General features: G+C 43.3%; 1 protein-coding gene across 2 annotated transcripts in view; it reads right to left on the bottom strand.

Annotated features, from left to right (window-relative positions):
* Nucleotides 1-261: 261 nt before the first annotated feature.
* Nucleotides 262-23056, bottom strand: part of LOC145359042 (acid-sensing ion channel 2-like) — a 1204124-nt gene continuing 1181329 nt past the window's right edge. For both annotated transcript variants that reach the window (XM_080213397.1, XM_080213396.1), the window contains one exon: nucleotides 262-2205. In XM_080213397.1, coding sequence (XP_080069523.1) covers nucleotides 2065-2205 — 141 coding nt within the window. In that variant the 3' untranslated portion in view covers nucleotides 262-2064. The remainder of the gene's footprint in view (nucleotides 2206-23056) is intronic.

The following is a 23056-nucleotide window of genomic DNA, read 5'->3' as shown; positions in this document are numbered from 1 at the left end:
TAACATTTCAAAAACATTTCTCTCTGGGTTGGCGATTCCTATAAAAGTCACAGATGCAACAGCAATCATTTATTATATCCTCTGAAGTGATATTTAGCACTGTCCTATTGACCTTTGAAAATTAGGCCCTTTATTAAACATCAGAAGCTCTTGGAATCACAGACAGGTTCTACCCATGTAAAGCCTTTAATTTGCTGACTGACATTTAAATTACATGGACCTGCCTGTGGAACATTCCGATGAGACACTTTCATCTTGTCAACTCTGAGAATATAGAAATATATCTGCACCCAAAGTGAAAATGGGTATGAAGTGCTGCAGGCCTCGTAAAAGAAGATTAGCCTCGAGAAGAAATTACTGCAGGTGTTATTATCAAATGAACACTTACAATAAACAGATCAACAATTCAGTTAAAATAGTGGACAAAGTGATACAATACAATTGTGTCAAGTGTTCTGACATTAATATCGCACACAGTGATCTCAGCAATAACATGAATAAAAGAAGGTTTCTCTGCTCTCCCTGTTTATCAACCAGCATGAGAAATATCTCAGCAAGCAAAGTCGGAGAACTTCTGCATTTTGAATGCTGCAAAGGACACACACAAGTTGGAGGGCTGAATTCTTCATTAGACGGCACATCCATTTCATGTACTCTTTATTTAAGACTCACATCTACATTTCTTTTAAATACATAAAGAAATAAATCAGATGAGAAAACCTCAGTGTCAGCTAATGTCATCCTTGTGGCTTTCTGTTGCAAGATATTGGTTTCTATGGGTGAATGAATTCACAATCCTTACGTAGAGATTTGGTATAGACCAGAAGTATTAATCTAACTATAACCAGAATAGGTTGTTCTTGTTTGACCGGTACAGTTGTATTTTTGGAGAATCACCATTAAATCTGAGCATTACACTCAATAAAAGGCCTTGCTTTATTCTTGGCTTCTATCACAGTATTACTGATTCCATTCTGTGTGAGGAGCTCACAGCACTTTGCACCATTGCTATTTCTATGTGTTGTTACAGTAAATTTTCTACTTTCTCAGAGGCCTCTATGGGAAAAACAAGTTCCCAGACACTATTAAAGGTGTTGCATGTTCTTCATATACCAGATCTCATCACATAGTGCTGCTAAGTGTTGGTAAAATCTATCACACCGTGATCTGGGTTCATGATGGTTGGAAAGTGCTTAGGACACAATGCTTTCTCTTGTCTATAGCTCTCACTATATTTGAAATGAAAGTGATGCTCGCTCTTTGGGAACTTGTTTCATCCATTTCACAAGTCCTTTCCTGTGTCACAATCTCCATCAAGCACAGGGGGAGAGAAAAACATTACTTCAATATATTCAGTGAACTTGTATTTCTCCATAACAAAATGGGACATGATAAACATAAGGGAAATGGGTTAATGGTCTCGAAGGACAAGTTACAACCCAGTGGATGCTTATTTCTGGAGAAAAGAACTTCCAAAATGAAACGGTGACAATATGAAGAATAAAAAAGATCAGCACATATGGTGAATTCTGAATGGGATGTTGTACTGTGTGGGCAACGCTGGTCTACATTCTGTTGCTGTTCACTATCACCTTGCTTAACCTAGGATTTGCCACAGTGGGTGCGCGCTAAAATGAAGTAAAACAAAGCGACACAAGCTCACATGTAAGGGAAATAAATCAAGAAGTGATGACCTCAGCAAACACTTCCGTCACAAACACATCTAACCAGTTTCATTTTGTTGAAAAAATACCCATACAGATTACTTCAATTTTTGGAGCGTACGAGGCAATGATTGGCTCGTGCCCTGATTAAGTGTCGAGATTGCAGACTAGGCACAGTGCCCTCCAGACAAGAAGGAATTCTTTCTGCGATTTCCAAATCTGAAAGGCCGCCTCTCCTTGCCTGGGAAGCTTCACAGTATATTGTACTTTACAAGGGATTTCTTACAAGTCTTTATCTTGCAATAAAGCATTAATTATGCATTCAACAAAATCTTTTTTTTTATGCGTATAATAACGACACAGTTTTCTTGTAAAGATGGTTGGCAGGCTTGTGGCACATTTAGTTCAGCTGGGAAGAGCTCGAGTCCTGTTTGAGCGGCTCATCCAGGTTAACAGAGAGTGTTACCACATTATCATCGTGACTTCTTTCTTCCTCTCCTTTCTTGAAGCTAGTCAGGCCCATTAACTTATCCTTCATGACCTGTCAAGACACAAACAGGACCATTTATTCTTGAATTCCAAACCATAACCACTGACTAGCAATCAACAGGGAATCTCCATTTTGAGCTCAAGTCCCATTAACCAGTTCTGATTCAGCCTATTTAGCTTTGCCCTTACTCATTTATATCTCCCTGTGCTTTTGTTTTAACATCGCCAGGGAGCATTGTTTGTGCCATCAAAGAGGAATAGAAGTAGAAAACACAGAACCCTACAGTACAGAAAAAGGCCATTTGGCCCACTGAGTCTGCACCGACCACAAACACACCCAGGCCCTACCCCCATATCCCTACATATTTACCTACTAATCCCTCTAACTTATGCATCTCAGGACACTAAGGGCAATTTTTTTAGCATGGCCAATCAACCTAACCCGCACATCTTTGGACTGTGGGAGGAAACCGGAGCACCTGGAGGAAACCCACACAGACACAAGGAGAATGTGCAAACTCCACACAGACAGTGACCCAAGCCAGGAATTGAACCCAGGTCCCTGGAGCTTTGAAGCAGCAGTGCTAACCACTGTGCTACCGTGCCGTCCCATGGCATGGCGGACTCAATAGTTTGAGGGAGTTTAACAAAGAAATGTAACAGTTCTTAGCACAACAGGATGTGAACAATGGTATTATGTCAACTAAATGTCTTTGACTGAGGTCAACTGGCTTTGTGAAATGGAAACTGTGTTTGGTTATTTAGAGTTCTTTGTGAAAGTAATAAGCAACACGAATAAGAAGAACTTGAGGATGTCACCTGGTTAGATTTCCAGAAGGTATTTTCACAGGATGCCACATCAAAGGTTGCTTCATAAAATAAGAATGCATGATATGGTGGTCGCCTATTAGCATGTATTTGTTAGCTAATAGTAAACAGAGGGTAGGTAAATGGGTCTTTTTCAGGTTGGTAAGAGGTAATGAGTGGAACATCAGGGGGATCAGTGCTTGGATCCCAACTATTTACAATCTATATCAATGACTTAGGTGAAGGGACCAGTTGTATGGTTCTTAAATTTGCTGATAACCCAAAGAAAGATAGGAAAGCAAATTAGGAAAAGGACATACAATGTAGGATTTTCCGGCCTTTCCTGCCAGTGGTATCTTTCAGTCCTGTCAAAGGCAACCTTTCACGGCAGGTTCCCTAGTGTTGGGACAGCGAGCCATGTAAAATTATGTTGACATTGTCAGGACCAGAAGATCCTGCCAGTAGCCAATGGTGAGCTGCCTCCACTGCTGGAAAACAGGCCGCAGGGGTGGGGAAGGTGCTGGAAAATCCCACCCCAAGGGTCTGCACAAGGGATATAGACAGGATAAGTGAACTGGCAAAGGTTTGGTAGATGGAATGCAATGTGGGAAAATGTGAACTTATCTGCAGGAAGAATAGGAAAACAGAATATCAATTAAATGAAGAGGAACTGTAGAACTCTTGAGGTACAGAGCATCTAGTTGACCTGGTACATCAGTTACAAAATATTAACAAGCAAGTACACAAAATCATTAGGAAAGCAAGTTGAATGTCGCCGTTTATTGCAAGGGGAATGGAATATAAAAGTAAACATGATTTGCTCCAGATGTACAGGATATTGGTGACAGTTTTGGTCTCCTTCATTAAGAAAGGTCATGATTGCATTCGAGTAGTTCAGATAAGGTTCACTTATCAGACTTCTGGGATGAGGGTGTGGCTTATGAGGAAAGGTTGGACTAGTTGAGTCTATATATCCATCAAAGTGCAGTGGAGGCAGGGTCAATAAATATTTTTAAGACATAGGCAGGTAGCTTCTTATCCAAACAGGGCATCAAAGGAGATAGAGGGTTGATAGGAAAGTAGAGTTGAGGTCATAATCAGATCAGCTATGATCTTATTGAAAGGCTGAGCAGAATTGAGGGGCCAAATGGTTTATTTCTGTTTCAAATTCTTATGTTCTAATGTATTTGCAAACTAGAACCCACTCCCGTTCTCTGTCCTGGTGAAAATGATAGATGCTGGGTCTAGGATGGGACTTCCATTGTCATTTTGTGGAAGGTTTGGAACCCATCCATCTCTATAAAAATTCAGGTGTTGTCACACATCAAACTTGGCCGGGTTCTGAGCTAGATGGGAAAGGTGGGAGCGACAGATACAAGTGCCCGATAAGGTGTGAGACGCTAACAGCCATGGGACAGTTACTGGTCTCAGGGGCCTTTTGGTTGCAGTTGAAGAACAACAGGAAGAAGGCCACCATCTGAAATTGTTCATAGAATCATCAAATTATAGAATGTATGACATGGAAACAGGCCCTTCAGCCCAAACTGGTCCATGCTGACCAAAAAGCCCATCTAAGCTGACTCTATTTGCCTGCATTTGGCCCATATCTCTCTAAACCTTTCCTATTCACGTATCTATCCAAATACCTATTAAATGTTGTCAATGTCCCTGCCTCAACCACTTCCTCCAGCAGCTCATTCCACATACGTACCACCTTCTGTGTGAAAAAATTGCTCCTCAAGTTTTGATTCTTTCCCCTCTGAACTTAAACTTATGCCCTCTAATTCTTGATTGTTCTGGATCACTAAAAGAAAAAATACTCTGTCTGCCATGTTAGGTAGCTTCTTCTGTTTCTCAAGAATAGCTTCTTCCCTGCTGCTGTCAGACTTAAATGGACCTACCATATATTAAGTTGATTAATCTTTCTCTACACCCCAGCTATGATTGTTACACTTTGTTCTGCACTCTCTCCTTTCCTTATCTATGAACAGTATGCCTTGACTGTATAGCTTGCAAGGAACAATATTTTTCATTGTATATCAATACATGTGAAAATAATAAATCAAATCAAATCAAATACTCCAATCTGAGAAAGGACCGAGGCACAAAGCAGCCTGCTTGAGGTGCTAGTTGTAATGGTTGCCTCCATGGATTTGACCAGAGGAGACTGAGGTTAAAGAGCTAAAAATGCCCCTGATCACTTCATTGCCATGGTAGAGTTGGGATTTGATCATTGAGTCTGCTAATTTGGTTAGCACTGCTGCCTCACAGCTCCAGGGACCTGGGTTCGATTCCTGGCTTGGGTCACTGTCTGTGTGGAGTTTGCACATTCTCCCCATGTCTGTGTGGGTTTCAGTCAGGTGCTTCGGTTTCCTCCCACAGTCCAAAGATGTGTGGGTCAGGTTGATTGGCCATTCTAAATTGCCCCTTAGTGTCAGGGGGACTAGCAGGGTAAATAAGTGGGGTTATGGGGTAGGATTGTTGGTGCAGGCTCGATGGGCCGAATGGCCTCCTTCTGCACTGTGGGATTCTTTGAAGTCTATCCCTTTGGGGACCCTTAAAAATCCCATAGCAGTGAGACAGAGGACCGGCCCTACTGCCTTTTCCTTCTCCTTTCCATATGGGAAATAATATCAGAAAAATTGGCTGCCAGGAATCATAAATCAAAATGTTCTGGGGAGAGGAACCCTCCGTGGAGAATGATTCTAATGTCAACAGTACTCACTTACAATCACCACTGCTGCTAACTGTACTGCGGCTTACAGTAATAGAAGTGATGTGATCTTAGGTTATGACAGGACATGTTCCAGTTCACATTCAAACACCTCCTCTTTACATCTATATTTAAAACTACCTTTGAGCATTTTTTTTCAGTCAGCTGCTTTGAGTCTGTGACGATTGTTTTGAAGCTGATGTTCAGCTTTTGGGAGCTTTCTAGGTTGGCGTGTCTGATGTTGGATTCCCTAACATAATTCCTTACTTTCAAACCAGACTTCATTGCTGTTTGTCGTGCTCGCGGTTTTTATCAAAGCAACCTGACAATCTGGTGGAGAAATTGATTGTAAAATTGGTTTCAGGCAATGATGCACAAACAGGGCGTGTCTCAATCAAGAGACCCGGCATTCACCCTATTTTGGGCTTCAGTCCTCATTCGAATATTTTCGGATAGACGCCATTATTTGTCACACTCCCAGAAGCAGCCTATCAATTCCCTATTTTGGTCACCTGGTGTGTTGCTCAGTTAAGTCCCAGTGAGAGTGATTATGGGGTTGCAGCAGCTCTCGGGATTATTGTGGAGCTTGGAAGACCATCCTTCCTGGCATTGTGGGGGTTCTACGATTCTATGATATGAAACAGATGGATAGATAAAGACTCAACTGAGTCCATTTCCCGACAGTTGTGTTAATTTTAGAGGCAGGATGCTCTGGCCGTGTGTGCCCCAAGACCAGAAATCCCCGCCCAAATTCAATGGACCTTGAAATGGTCCACCCAATTTTCCGTCTCACTCGCTACGATTCCTGCAGAGGTGAGAACGGAGGATTTCATTCCAGGTAATGTAATTCCTCAACCTACAATTCCCTACCCTGCTCCACTCCCAGCAGTTGTACAGCCTCTTAGAAGGGAAATAAAAAACAGACCTTTTCAAGGAAAAACAAAGCCTGGGAATTTTCCTCACCAACCCCTTGAAGGTGATCAAGTAGGTTCCAGGGGATAATGATAATGGTGGCAGCACTGGTCACAGGATTCACCCCTTCCATCTGAGAACTTTTAACTTCAATGGCTGCCACCTTTGGCTTCTCTTGTTTTGATGTTGCATTTGAGGATAACATTAGCCATTTCTTCACTCCCACTCTTCCTACTGCAACTTTCAGGTGTCAAGGGCTACCAGCAGAGGCCCCCATGGCAGCAGGAATGGAACGAGCACTAAAAACCACTTCCTCAGCACAGATCACACAGCCCACCCACCAAACTTCAACCTGCCAAGGCTGGGCGCTCCTCAACTGCTTCTGCGCTGCCCAAGGTCTTTGTGCAGAAAAATGGCATGAGTGAGGTCTTGTGAGTACCCTGGTTTGTGTGCACTCCAGTCAGTGATGCATATCAGTGAAGACTATCCCCTGACAAAGTTCAGTGGAGGGCCCAGCGAGCTCCGCTAAGCCACTGCAGAAGCTATTGCCTGCCTTGGCAATTACTGCACACAAACCAAAAATGCCTCAAGATCTCTCACGTGCTTTACAGCTAATTGCCATTGTTGTAGAATGGCATTGGTGGTGAAAATGATGGTCTTTTGGCTAAGATCAATTGCAAGATCAAGCCCAAAATGGAGTGCAATGCTTTATCTTGGGGCAGCATGGTGGCACAGTGGTTAGCACTGCTGGCTCACAGCTCCAGGGATCTGGGTTCGATTCCTGGCTTGGATCACTATCTGTGCAGAGTTTGCACATTCTCCTCATGTCTGCGTGGGTTTCCTCCAGGTGCTCTGGTTTCCTCCCACATTCCAAAGATGTGCAGGTTAGGTTGATTGGCTATGCTAAATTGCCCCTTAGTGTCCCGGGATGCGTAGGTTTGAGGGATTACTGGGGTAAATGTGTGGGGTGACAAGAATAGGGCCTGGGTGGGATTGTTGTTGGTGCAGACTCGATTGACTGTGTGGTCTCCTTCTGCACTGCAGGGGTTCTATGATTTCTATCTTGTCAGCTTGGATCTTGTTTGTCTCTCTCGTAGTGACCTTGAATTGGGCTCAATTGGATTTTGAATTTGGTTTTTGGAGCTAGCAAGGAATGGATTCGGGTTTGCCTGGTCCACTCTGAACATTGGCTTTGGAACTTTAAGGATAGAATAAAAAATAAGAAAAAAAATGATAAGTAACAATAATCTTTTTTTTGATTGAAGGTCCCATCCTTAAAATATAACCTTATTTCTCTCTACACAGAGGCTACCAGATCTGCTGAGTATTTCCAGCGTATTCTGTTTTAATTTATTTTGCTTTATTGTCATAGAATTATAGAGTAATCTATGACTCATAGAATCCCCGCAGTGCAGAAAGAGGCCATTCAGCTCAATCAGGCCTGCACCAACAACAATTCCACCCAAGCCCTAACTCTGTAAACCCACATATTTACCCTGTTAATCCCCCTGACAGTAAGGGATAAGTTATCATGGCCAATCAACCTTACCCGTGGGGCAGCACAGCGGCAAAGCAATTAGTACTGCTGCCTCATAGCTCCAAGGACCTGACTATCTGTGTGGAATTTTTACGTTCTCCCCGTCTCTGCATGGGTTTCCTCCAGGTGCTCTGTTTTCCTCCCATAGTCCAAAGATGTGCAGGTTAGGTGCATTGCCTATGCTAACTTGCCCCTTAGTGTCCCGGGATGCATAGGCTAGAGGGATTAGTGGGGTAAATATGTGAGGTTACGGTGAAATGGCCCAGGTGGGATTGTTGTCAGTGCAGACTCGATGGGCCAAATGGCCTCCCTCTGTGCTGTAGGGTTTCTATGATTGATTCCTGGGATCTTTGAACTGTGGGAAGAAACAGGAAGACCAGAAGGGAACCCACGTAGGCATTGGGAGAATGTGTTGGTTGAAGGATAAATATTGGCCAGGATACCAGAAGAACTCCTCTGCTCTTCAGAACAGTGTCATGACATCTTTTACATTTATCTGAGAGGGCAGCTGGGACTTTGGTTTGGCATCTTATTTGGAAGATGGCACAACACTCCCTCGGGGCTGCACTGAAATGTCAGCTTAGATTATATGAAATTTGATCCCATGACCTTCTGTTACAGAAGCAAGAGCGCTTGCCACTGAGCCAAGACTGTCACTCTTGCTGGATACAATATGAATGACAACTGACACTGTCTGATTTTATTAATGTATGAGTTTATGACGTGGGTTGCTGGTTGTTACAGAGTACATGTTCCTCAGTAATGCATTGAAGGTGAGTCCGAGTGTAAAATCAATTTCCCCATTGTACTGTTCACATGGATGAACTAAAGAAAATGTGCCAGCTTGTTTGTGTGTTCATTCCAATATTGTTCAGTGATTGATCCAATATCTTAAAAGGATGGCACGGTGGCACAGTGGTTAGCACTGCTGCCTCACAGCACCAGGGACTCGGGTTCAATTCCCACCTCGGGTGACTTACTGCGTGGAGTTTGCATGTTCTTCCTGTGTCTGTGTGGATTTCCTCCGGGTGCTCTGGTTTCCTCCCACAGTCCAAAAATATGCGGGTTAGGTTGATTGGTCATGCTAAATTGACCCTAGTGTCAAGGGGATTAGCAAGGTAAATATGTATGGCCTGTAGGTGTAGGTGTAGGTTTAGGTGAATGTGCACCTACATGTGTAGGTAAATGTATGGAAATCAATCATAGAAATCCTACAGCGCAGAGGGAGGCTATTTGGCTCACTGAGTCTGCACCGACAACTATCCCACCTGGGCCATATCACCGTAACCTCACATATTTACCCCACTAATCCCTCTAGTCTATGCATCCCGGGACACTAAGGGGCAATTTAGCATGGCCAATGCACCTAATCCGCACATCTTTTGGATTTTGGGAGGAAACCGGAGCACCCGGAGGAAACCCACACAGAGACAGGAAAAGGGTCTGGGTGGGATCGTGGTCAGAGGTTGGAGGTACTTGGCTTGTTCTCACTGAAATGCCGGACGTTTAGGGGCGACCTGATAGAAGTCTATAAGATTATGAGGGGCATGGACAGAGTGGATAGTCAGAAGCTTTTTCCCAGGGCGGAAGAGTCAATTACTAAGGGGAACATGTTGAAGGCGTGAGGGGCAAGGTTTAAAGATGTATGAGGCAAGTTTTTCACATAGAGAGTGGTGGGTACCTAGAGCTTGCTGCTGGGGGAGATAATGGAAGGAGACAGGATAGTCACTTTTAAAGGGCATCTGGACAAATACGATGGAAATAGAAGGATATGGTCCCCAGAAGGGTAGGGGGTTTTAGTTCAGTCAGGCAGCATGGTCGGTATAGGCTTGGAGGCCACAGGACCTGTTCCTGTGCTGCAATTTTCTTTGTTCTTTGTTGTTCTTTGTATGATAGGCTGAATCCTTCCTATTTTCAGCCATGCTGATGATAGTCCTTAGTAGGACTTCTGTGTTGAAACTGTTCCTTTATGAAATGCATTTGGATCATGTTTCTTATGCAGGACCTGTTTTAACTTTGTTTTATTATTGGTGCCAACTTATCTGGATCCAGCAGTCCCTGTTGTTACTGCAGCAGCATAATTGATCTTGGTTGTTACAATGTTTAATTTGGACTAATGCTAGCATTATCCCCTGGGGTTTTGCAGAGCGGGGCTTGATTAGATTGACTGACAGGTACAATTACATGGCTCTGTGAAGGACAGAATTAACTCTGTGTCTCTTTGAGGTATGGAGAAAGGGATCTGCAGGAAACTAGGACTCTTTCTCAGAGGTTCTGCTATTTGAGGATATATCCTTCTCCAGAAATATTTGTATGGAAGTCAGAGGGCAGGTGTCTTTCTGTATCTGTCCAGAGGCAATTCAAGAGTGGAAATCCAGCATCCACATGAGCAGATATATTTTTGGTGCTAATTGGTTCTGAAGTAAGATACATGTCTAAGAGGCTGCTGCTTAAATTAGAGCTATAGAGATGAAGAACTGTTAAAAATCATACTTTGTCATGTTTAAGTATTTTAACAAAAATACATTATGCTAATTCCTTTTGTTACATTTTAACTGTGTTCTTAAATAAAATTTGTTTTAATAAAAGCTCCCTAATGGGTCAATTGAATTATACTTGGAGCAAAACACCTTATGTTCATCATGCTGTCCAAATAAAAAGTTCGGGTCTAGGCTAACTTCATAAATTAGAGGGATTAATGGGGTAAATCTGTGAGGTTATGGTGATATGGCCCAGGTGGGATTGTTGTCGGTGCAGATTTGATGGGCCGAATGGCCTCCCTATGCACTGTAGGGTTTCTATGATTGATTTCTACATATTTACCGACACATGTAGGTGCACATTCACCTACACCTACAGACCCTACACATTTACCCTGCTAATCCCCCTGATGCTAGGGTCAATTTAGCAAGGCCAATCAACTTAACCTACACATCTTTGGACTGTGGGAGGAAACCGGAGCACCCGGAGGAAATCCACGCAGACACAGGAAGAACATGCAAACTCCACGCAGTAAGTCACCCGAGGTAGGAATTGAACCCGAGTCCCTGGTGCTGTAAGGCAGCAGTGCTAACCACTGTGCCACCGTGCCACCCTTTTAGGATATTGGATCAATCACTGAACAATATTGGAATTAATACACAAACAAGTTGGAGTTTCTGATCTGGTCCCTAACACCTCAAATTCTTCATTCAACTGCTCTTGTGAAGCAGTTTTCTTCTGGGTACCTGAAATACTTGCTGCTATTCTCCTTTATGTGGAGATGCCAGCATTGGACTGGGGTAAACACAGTAAGAAATCTCTTACTGATGTTGTGAAACTTCTTATGCTATTCTCCTTAGCAGATGAGCTCACTCTTCAGTGAGTCACCTACTGGGCTGCCAGTGTACTACTACCCATCTCCTGAACACTAGTGCTAAGTGCTTTACTACACACAGACTTCTGCATCTCACTCTGTGTTGTATTGATGGTGACAATCTGTGCTGGCGGAATGTATGATGGTACAATCTCAGGAGGAATCTCTTCTCAGAGAAGGGAAAACTGTGAAAACATATCAGACCTCACTATTAACTCCTAAGACTGGTTTGTACAGAAATCGATGAGCATTGATCTGACCACAACAGTTGTTACTTGCTGAAGAAGTCAAATCTCAGAGGGAAACCTATCTCACTGATCATAACCTTTTTTTTATAATCTGAAACAAGGAGAAAAAAACTATTGCTCCCAAGAGTATAGAATTCAAGTAGACTTTGGGAGACTTTGGGAGTAGACTTTTTCAACAAGAAAAAATAAAACTTAAGCATACAATATCAAAGTTCAGTTAACATAGTCATATAAACCAGCCCTAAAAAAACCCACTTAATCAGAACACACAGGTAAACACCTTCTAGGCAACACTTCCATGTAGAACTAAACTATAAAAATAATTCCAGTCATATTACCCGAAGCAAAAGCTGTCGTCACTTTAATAACGGTATACCAATTAATTTCTCACTCTCTACTGTTATGGAAATCCAACAAAGTTCAGAAATGAGACTGCTTTCTGAAACCAAAGATCTTTTTTGGTTTTTGAATGACTGCTTCAGATTTCGCACTTTCTCTCAGCACAGAACTGTTCCCAGGGTATCTTCTTTACACATTGAACCTAATTGAATTAAACAACACTCCTTAAATATCCTTTCTCCCTGTCACTTTAGATCCCATTGTACTCAACACCATTTGGAACTCATCTTTTCCAACAATAAAACAATCTTTACTGTCTTCCTAATGACACTTGGTACCGCATACAACAGTTGGAATATTGTGTAAGGTTCAGGTCACCCTTTAACAGAAAGAATAATATTAAACTAAAAAGAGTACAGAAAAGATTTACTAGGATGTTACCAGGACTTGATGGTTTGAGTTATAAGGAGAGACTGGATAGATTGGGACTTTTTTCCCTGGACTGTAGGAGGCTATAAGGTGATTTTACAGATGTTTATAAAATCATGAGGGGCATAGATCAGCTAGATAGTCAACAGCGTTTGCCAAAGGTAGGGGAGTCTAAAACTAGAGGGCATAGGTTTAAGGTGAGAGGGTAGAGATACAAAAGGGTCCAAGGGCAATTATTTTCAGTCGTGAGTGTCTGGAACGAGCTGCCAGAGGTAGTAGTAGAGGAAGGTACAATTTTGTCATTTAAAAAGCATTTAGACAGTTATACTGGTAAAACGGGTATAGAGGGATATTGGCCAAACGTGGGCAATTGGGACTAACTCAGTGGCTAAAAATTGGGCAGCATGGACAAGTTGGGCCAAAGGGCTTGTTTCCTCTATGTAAACATCTGTGACTCTATGACTCCCTTTTAGGTTACTTGTTTAGTTTATGAAATCCTTGTAAGTCGTAACATCATTGAACCATAGAATCCCTACAGAGAAGAAAGAGGATGTGCACCCACTCTCCGAAACAGCATCCCATAGGCCCTCCCCTCCATCCTATCCCCATAACCCTACTCATTTATCATGGCTAATCCCCCTAACCTACGCATCTTGGAATGCTAAGGGAAAAATTAACATAGCCAATCCACCTAACTAGATCTTTGATCTACGGGAGGAAACTAGGGCATCAAGAGGAAACCTAGACAGATAAGGGGAGAATAAGCAAACGTCCCACGTGCAGCCATCCAAGGACAAAATTGAATCAAGGTCCCTGGTGCTATGAGGCCAAAAAGTCCCTTACTCGCCTTTGAAATTTATCTGCTGCAAAGTCAAATCCCTATCTATCTCTGAAGCAACAATGTAGCCCTAACCTATTTACTTATAACAGAAACAAAAAATGCTGGAAAGATTCCAGCATCTGCAGTATTTTGTCTTTATCTATTTAGTTATAAATCCACTTAGACATGGGCCCTTATTACAAATACATTTAGCACCCTTTACCTCTCAACTCTTCCAGACAAGTTGTATCTAATAATCTTACCCCAGCTTAATTAAATAATTTACTCTCACGCATGCATGCACCCACACAGCCATTCATGCATGCAGGCACACACACACACACACACACACACACACACACACTTCTTTACAGCATAACATACGGTCCATAAATGTTGTTTAAAAAAATCCATTGTCACAGCATAGAATAATTTTGAAATGTGGAATGTGAATCCTAGGTGACAATAGATGATTTTGACAAATTCGACAACATTGAGACTGTGTCAGATATGATTAGAGAGTCAATTCCATTCTCTGCAGTGTCATTTAAAAACTGCAAGATTTTCCAAGCATAAAATTATACCCTCCAGCCATACAGTTCAACGGCGCATCAACTTTTCTTGTGACACTTATAACTCAATAATAACTGTGAAGATAAACAAAGCTTTGCACTGCTGAATATAACAAATGTGAAGTATTTGTAAATACATAACTCTAGTGCCAATTAATTTTGTACATGTACGAGTAAGTCTCCATAATATGTGTGATTTGGATGGGTACAGTGCCTCTCATTTGAAATACGAGATTATGGGGGATTCTCCCACTCCATCACACTAATTTTCTAATGCAGCAGGGCATGCGTGGAATTCTCGCATGCTTTCCTGCTGCATGTGCATCTTCCAGCGCCGGATATCTGGTGCCATCAAATCCATACTCAAACCGGCAGGAAAGAAATTTAAATCCATAGTTACATATAATTTTAATGTAGTTAGTGAGCCTGGAACTGAATTCTCCAGATCGCTAGCCTCTGCCACCCTGCCAGAAGCATTCCACTCCAGGGGGGTTTAGAGTAGTTCCCCACCTTCGGGGAGCTAGTGGTCTGACGCCACTGGAGTGAAAGGTGGGGGGGGGTGGGGGGGAGGGGGCGCAACTGGGGCCTCCCAAGGGTCAGGTGGCGGGGTGACCCCTGGGCACAGGCACCCTGGGCAATGTCAGCCTGGGCCTCTGACATTACCCAAGGGGCAAAGTACCAATACCAAGGGGTACCTTGGCACTGCCCACTGGGCATTGGCCAAAGGGGAGAGGCATATTAGGGTGGAGCGTAGGGGTGGGCCTGATGGGGCAGGGTTTAGAGGGCAATCAGTGGGGGAGGGGGGTCACAATGTCACTCTGCATTGGCATAGATAGGGGCAGGAGGGAGGCCAGCGATCAGAGAAGGCTGGGGGGGCAGGTGGGGGAGTGGGTCAGCTGGGGGGTTTTGCGGGGGTGGAGGGAAGTCTACCTGCAGGGGTGTCAGCGCTGCGGGGGTATGGGTGGTGTTGAAGATCGGGGCGGGCTGGGACTGGGGGTGGGGTCAGGACTGGCCTGGGAATGCTCGGGTAGGCCACAGTTAGGCTGTGGGGGGCAGCATTCTGAGGGTCGCGGGGCTGGCCAGCAATTGAGCTGGCAAGCAAATGTGAGGCTAACAGTTCGGGGTCACTGCGCATGTGCAAATGCCCACCGATTTCGGCCTCCTGGGCAGGAATAGGCCCTATTTATGAAATCTAATAATGTTCACACTCTGCAGCGCACAGAATGTGGAAGATTCTAGTCTGAACTCACACTGAAAGAAACAGCATTAATTACTCCAGTTTTCCCGCAAATTCAACACTTGGAATTTTTTGGAAGAATTCCACTCTATGTCCCTGTGACAGCGTGGGACCTGATTTTACCAATCGGAGGCTAAGGGCCAGATCTGGACATAAAACGGATCTGAGCCCGGAATCGCCGTTCCAGCGTGCCCGTACGCTTTTTGCCGGCTCTGGTCCGGGCGGGGCTTAGCGCTGCCGGAACGATCGGAGCTCTGAACTGAGCATGGGCAGTTCGAAAAAAATATGAAACAGCACCCCCTGGGCACAAAAGACAAAAACAGCAGAGAGAGTCGGTCGGGGGGAATGGGGGGAGGATGAGCCATGATCGGAACCCCCCCCCCCAGGAGGCAGACTCCCTGGCAGACCCAACCCCCTCCCCAAGAGGCCGGCCCCCCCCAGCAGACCTCCTCTCTGGATGAGACCCCCCCCTGGGAAGTAGGCCCTCCCCGGCAGACCTCCCCCCCACTCCCCCCGGATCAGACCCCCCCTGGGAGGCAGCCCCCCACCCCTGTGATCAGACACCCCCTAGGAGGCAGGCCCCCCCCTCCTGGAAGAGCACACCCCCAATTTACCTCAATCGCTGCTCTCCCTCCACCATCCTTCTAACCTGCACTCATTGATATGGAGATGTCAGTGTTGGACTGGGGTAAGCCCAGTAAGAAGTCTCACAAGACCAGGTTAAAGTCCAACAGGTGTTGTGAGACTTTGTATTGCACTCATTGGACAGCCTGCAGCTGGATCTCCTGGACAGCCTGCAGTGGACCGGATCCGCACCCAAATTGGGTGTCGGTAAAGGCGCAATCTGCTCGGATTCGGGTGCAAATCGTGTTACAGGCCCGATTCCTGAATTTACCGTGATTTTGCGCCCATTTTTGGTAAAATTGGGCCTATGGCTTATTTAGTTGTATTTTTTCCAATGATCTGTCATAGATTTCAGCCCATTTATTGGTGTCATGAGTCAGCTTATATTAACACTACAATAAAGTTACCATGAAAATCCGCTAGTCACCATGCTCTGGCACCTGTTCAGGTACTACTGAGGGAGAATTCAGCATGGCCAATGCACCTAACCAGCACATCTTTCAGACTGTGAGAGAAAAATGAAGCGTCCGGAGGAAACCCATGCAGACACTGGAAGAACGTGCAGAGTCTGCTCAGACAGTGACTCTAGCAGGAATCGAACCCGGGTCCCTGGTGCTATGAGGCAGCAGTGCTAACTACTGTGCCATCCTCTATCCAAGCTAATAAATTACCCCTAATCCCATGTGAACTATATTGTGTATTAACCTTTTCAATGGCATCTTATCAAATGCTTTGTGGAAGTCCAGATATAATACACCACTAGTATCCCAATTATCCACTTTGCTTGTTACATCTTTGAAGAATTGAAGCAAATTAGTCAAAAATGGGCTGGAATTCTTTGGCTGTTCATGCCCCACTGCCGCTGCAAATGAAGAAGGAGAATTTGGCGTTCAGCCAAACCTCCATTTACCGTGGCGGGACCAGAGAATCCCACTGGCACGAAGGCCAGAGAATTGTCGCCATGATTCACCCTTCATAAAACCATGCTGACTCTGATGGATTACATTTTGACTTTCTAAATACGCTGTTATTACTTCCCCAAAAATGAATTCTAACAATTTCCTAATGACAGATGTCAAACTAATTGGCCTATAGTTTCCTATATTCTGCCTCCCTCCCTTTCTGAATAAGCATTAGCATTTTTTCAATTCACTGGAATCTTTCCTGCATCCAGGTAATTTTGGAATATTGTAACCATTGGATCCACTATCTCTAACACCACTTCCTTTAAGACCCTAGGATACAGGCCATCAAGCCCTGGGGACTTGCTTGACTTCAATTTCAATAGTTTGCTCAGTACTTTTTCCCTAGTGATAATGATAGCGCTAAGTTTCTCCCTTTCTATAATCTCTGCATTTTCTGTTACTACTTGGATGGTACTCTTGTTCTCTACTGTGGAATCTGAGGCAAAAGATTGATTAATTATCTCAGACATTCCCATGTTCCTTACCATTAATTCCCCAGGCTCATCTTCCAAGGAACCAACATTCACTTTAGCTACTCCCTTCCTTTATATACGTACTGACGCTGTTGCTATATGATTTAATATCTTGCTCTAGTTTTCCTTCATAATTTACCTTTGATCTTTCTATTATCTTTTTAGTGACCCGTTGTCCTGGCCAATGTTCATGCATCTCTCAACATTACAAAAAAAGTGCACATTCACTGGTCATTAATCTCATCGGCTATTTCTAGGACTTTGGTGCCCACCACTTGCTCCTATATTTGTCCATCTAATAATGGGAAGGCTGATGGAATGTTGGTCTTTGTTATAAGGGAGATAAGGACCTTGATTAGGCCGCAGATAGGCCACTGTGTACAGTTTTGATTGCCTTATTTATAGAGGGACATCCTTGTATTGGAGACAGCTTAAAGAAGGTTCAAAGAACAAAGAACAGTACAGCACGGAAAAAGGCCCTTCGGCCCTCCAAGCCTGCACTGATCATGATGTCTGCCTGAACTAAAACCATATGCACTTACCGAGTTCGTATCCTTCCATTTCCATCATATTCATGATTTTACTGAAACTTATAAAATCCCAAGGAAGCTTGAGATGGTGGGTGCCGAGAGAATATTTCCACTCACAGGGGAGTCTTGAGTAAGGGAAACAATGTTAGAATAACGGTGCTCCCATTTAAGGCAGGGGTGAGGGGGACTTGCTTCTCTAAACTAATGATTAATCTCTGCAATTTCCTTTCCCAGAGTACAGTCGAGGCTGAATACAGGTTGAGTTAAATAAGTTTTGATCTGCAAGGGAGTCAAGTGCTATGAGGGGCAAAAGGAAAAGATCAGCCCAAAGAATTTCACACAACAGAGAGAAAATTGGAACTAACCACCTGTAATTTCACTATTGATTGCTCAGCTAACTTCACTGCAGCACAGTGACAAAGTGGTTACTGCTACCTCACGGCACCAGGGACCTGAGTTTGATTCCTGGCTTTGGTCATTGCGTGTGTGAAGTATGTACGTCCTCCCCATGTCTGCGTGGGTTTCCTCCGGGTGCTCTGGTTTCCTCCCATGGTCCAAAAGATGAGCTGGTTAAGTGCATCGGCCATGTTAAGTCCTCCCTCAGTGTACCTGAACAGGTGTGCCGACTAGGGTATTTTCACAGTAACTTCAAGGCAGTGTTAATGCAAACCTACTTGTGACACTAATAAATAAACTTTAAAAAATTGCAAATTCAGTGGAAATCACAGAAATGGGGACTGGATTTTAAAGAGCTTCGAGTGAGGACCTGATGTGGAAGCAACACTAAAATGATTGTCCTGGATATTGGTTCGGGATCTCAAAGTTATCGGGACAATTAGCAGTTTCCAAAGAACTGGTAGAGAATGGGAGGGGTTGGGAAATCTCTTCACTGCCGATTAACAATCCCGTAATCTCCTTAAGGAGTTTTTCAAAGGGTCTGTCAGGTGCAAATGTGAACTTCTTAATTTTATATCAGTGAATCTGAACAGTTTTTGCTCACAGCTGTCCGGTTTGCTATGGGGGCCAAATACAGTTTATTGGTATCTGTGCGTCATCTGTTTTTTTTCTTTTCGGGGACCTACCCGCACCAGCGCAAAGGTGGGGTTCCTGCATAACCCCTTCCAGCCCCGTTGATACTGCTGATCTTCCGGCGAGCTGTCTGCTCTAACCAGCAAGGTGACAGCAGGCTCCAGCTTGGCCAATGGCACCAGGCAGTCAGCCCCCACTTCCTTCGCACCACTGATTGGACACTGTGCTCCCCTACTGGTCAATTAGGTTATTTGAATTTAAAAGTAGCGACGGGAGAACAACCCTGTTGTAGTGCAAAATTGGGACACAGAGTTGATCCATACATCGGGTTCCCAACCCTGCTTTGAAATTCCACCCTGCTGTCTCTATTGATCTTCTACCAAACTTAAAGCAGCCATAGGAGAGGCCTGAAGGGAAATTCCAGCCATATTTCTTCTGACTTGACCAGTGTTTTCCCAACATTTCGGTCACTTGTTAAAATATCCATACCTAGATGCAATTCAAGACCACACAAATAACAAGCTTCCAGTAAAACAGCTTTACATAAAATACTCACTCAAACTAGAAAGGATAGCAAGTGCCATTACACTTGGCAGTCTCTCTATGGAGGAAACTTCAGTTCATTAGCAGTAAGAACTGGTGGAAAAGATTAACATTTAGTTCCCACTTTGAGTTCATCATTTGATTGACGTTCTTGAAGAAAGGTTTTCTTTAACAGGAAGTGTTTCCAACAAAGCTTATAAAAGCAAACCAGATGATAACCACAATTGAACTTGACATGTTTGTCTTTTGTTTTGATTTTATTCTGGGATATTTTTGTTTAAACAAGTGGATGTTAATGAAATCAGAGAAGGATTGTCAAGAAGGAGGCTCCAAGTGTAATGACGGAGCTGTACTTAAATCAAAAGAGATCACCATGAACCCAAATGGGCTTTGACATTCATGCCAGTTTTAACTATGCATGTTTAATCATTCTCTGACTTCTAAGCCTATACTCCAGTTGTGTCACTGACAATATCTCAAAAGCTGTTTCAAACAAACAGAAAGCTGTGCTGCACTTCTTATTTAGTCATTTCCCAAAAGAACAGTATCAAAAAAAGTAAGTATTACACTCTGTTAATCTGCAATCAAGTTAACCATTTTTACATTTTGAATAAATCATAGAAGGACTAAAATACAGAAAGTGGCCATTTGGCCCATCAAGACTGTACCAAACACAATCCTACCCAGGCCCTACACCCACATGCCTAAATATTTTACCCACTAATCCCTCTAACCTACGCATCTCAGGACACTAAGGGGCAATTTTAGCATGGCCAATCAACCTAACCCACACATCTTTGGGCTGTGGGAGGAAACCAGAGCACCAGAGGAAACTCACGCAGACACGAGGAGAATGTGCAAACTCCACACAGACAGTGGCCCAAGCCGGGAATCGAACCCAGGTCCCTAGAGCTATGAAGCAGCAGTCTAACCACTGTGTTACCACGCCATCCATATAATAAATGCTTCACTTTTAGTCCACCCCTCAGAAATTTGTATTCCAAGCATCTCATGTGGAAAAGCATTTCAGAGATAATTTGTTTATAATTTCAGTGGAAGACGGAGAAACTTCTGGTGGGGAATATAGAATGGGATCGGGAATCAGGGTGGAATTCCTGGCCAACTTTTGGTTTTCACTCAGTGTAAAGGTGTTGCTGACAAGATTAGCAAGGTGTTTTTAAAGGGCATTCAAACCTTGTACAGATCTTGGGAGATTCTTCTCTAAACCCCCATTGAAAAAAAAGCCCGATTTACTCCAGTTTTCACGCAAATTCAACACTTGGATTTTTTGGGAGAATTGCTGTCAATTAGTTTGTTTGGGAAATCAGCCATATTGAGCAGAAAGATAGAAGCAATTTCCATTGGGAGGAGGGTGATAATCGGAGGTACAAAGTTAAAATCTGTGAGTGTAAAAGTCAGCAGAGAGATGAGATTTTCTCAAAAATATAATGCAGTGACTGCTAATTAAAATGAGTGGTGATCCGCTCAGCGCTAAGGAATAGACCCTGCTTGCTGATTTTTAATGAGATTCACACTAGTGCACTCTGCAGTGCACAGGTTCATTTTGAAAATCCTACTGGTTTACTCCAGTTTTTACATGAATTCGATCACTTAGAATTTTTTCTGGGAGAATCCCAGCCAATGAACTGAACCGCTAATTTAATCCACAAAAACCAGGTCATTCATGAATAAATGCAACCTCAGACTGCACAAACCTTTATAATTTAACATAATTTTCCATGCTAAGGTTGATATATGGTTATACACTGAAATTAAGCTTTTACCTATTGCAATTTATATTGGAAATAATAACTTGTACCTGGATTATTAAAAACGCTCAACCCAAGTGCTGGCTGTAAACTCAATGTTTAATATCCACGATAAACCCAATGCCCCATTAAACACAAGTTTAACATCAATATTTTATCTGATGATTATATTAGTTAGAGTCACAGAATCCCGACAGTGCAGAAGGAGGCCATTTGGCCCATCGAGCCTGCACTGACAACAATCCTACCCAAGCCTGAACTGACCACAATCCCACTCAGGCCCTATTCCCATAACCCCAAACATTTACCCTGCTAATCCCCCGGCACTAGGGTCAATTTAACATGAGTAATCCACCTAACCCAGATATCTTTGGACTGTGGGAGGAAACCAGAGCACCCGGAGGAAACCCACACAGGCACGGGTAGAAAATGCACAGACGGTGACCCGAGGCTGGAATCGAACCCAGGTCCTTGGTGCTTTGAGGCAGCAGTGCTAACCACCCCATCAACTTTGACCAAGGCATGGTGCAACAAAACTCAACAGGGAATCTGTCTAGCACAGCACACTTTACGTGTAATAGGATTGGAAAGGCCAAGAAGTGGTTTCTGTGACCTTATAAATCTGTTTGATCTACAATGGAGACTACTTAAGGTCATTTTCCAACCGATGGTGCTAAGTGTTGTTGTTTGGGAAACATTTAATGTTATTTATCAGGCATGCACCTAAGCCCTACAGCTCAAGGATGTCCTAATGTCTGGAAAGGCGTCTTCAAACATATTGCAAACCAGTGTCTAAGTGTCAGTCATATACCACTGGAGTTGGCAATGTTTAATCTCAATAATTTATGCTTGTGTACAAAGATAATTTAAATTAATGCAAAACAATGCAGAAATGCTAATAGATGCTCTCTGTTTTTTTTCAAATGTATGAGGGGGTCAGCTGCCTGGGCTTTGTTTCTGATTCTCTAATGTCTGTCATAATGATCACCGTGCTGTTCCATATCAAACAGCCTTTAAACATGAACCAGAAATACTTTGATATGAAGGCCAATGTGTTGACACTGTACAGATACAGTCGGATCTATCTGGTGCATGCACAACAGGGACTGTCTATATTGCATTCATTCAGTAAAGGAAAAATGTGTTTTCATTGCCAATTAATTTTTATTATTATGCAGATTGGCACATTTGAAATCCATGTTGTCCTCTTATCTGAATTTTTCCTAAACCATTTAACAAATACCATGAACAGTAATCCAAGCAGAGGTTGGGGCAGATTACAAGTTTTTTTTTCAATGTATTCATTCAACATTTTCACACATTTCTAAACAAAAGCCATTGGCATTGCAACGCAAAGAAAAAAATTACTGTTTGGATCCTGGTTTAAAAAAAGCTGCATTGAATTAACAATTAAGTCTTTTATGGGAGTTGGGAATGGGGTAGCATGGTGGCACAGTGGTCAGCACTGCTGCCTCACAGTTCCAGGGACCCAGGTTTCAATTCCAGCCTCAGGTCACTGTCTGTGTGGAGTTTGCACATTCTCCCCATGTCTGCGTGGGTTTCTTCCAGCTGTTCCGGTTTCCTCACACTCCAAAGATGCGTGAGTTAGGTTGGTTGGCCATGCTCAATTGCCCCTTAGTGTCAGGGGGAATGGCAGGGTAAAGCCAAACATGTAAAGGATATTAACCGAAAGAGAAAGCGCTGGAAAATCTCAGCAGGTCTGGCAGCATCTGTAAGGAGAGAAAAGAGCTGATGTTTCGAGTCCAGATGACCCTTTGTCAAAGGAGTTGGCTTTTGACAAAGTGTTATCTGGACTCGAAATGTCAGCTCTTTTCTCTCCTCACAGATGCTGCCGGACCTACTGAGAATTCCCTGTGCTTTCTCTTTTGGTTTCAGATTCCAGCTTCCACAGTAATTTGATTTCATTTATTGTGAAGAATGCTAGTCAGGCCACATTGACAACAGTTTTATACTCCATGTTGTAAAATGGATATAAAGCTG

The sequence above is a fragment of the Carcharhinus amblyrhynchos genome, chromosome 27, assembly GCF_965287045.1.
Source record: "Carcharhinus amblyrhynchos chromosome 27, sCarAmb.v2.hapA, whole genome shotgun sequence".
NCBI classification, from domain to species: Eukaryota; Metazoa; Chordata; class Chondrichthyes; order Carcharhiniformes; family Carcharhinidae; genus Carcharhinus; species Carcharhinus amblyrhynchos.
This window is presented reverse-complemented; position numbering and strand designations above follow the sequence as displayed.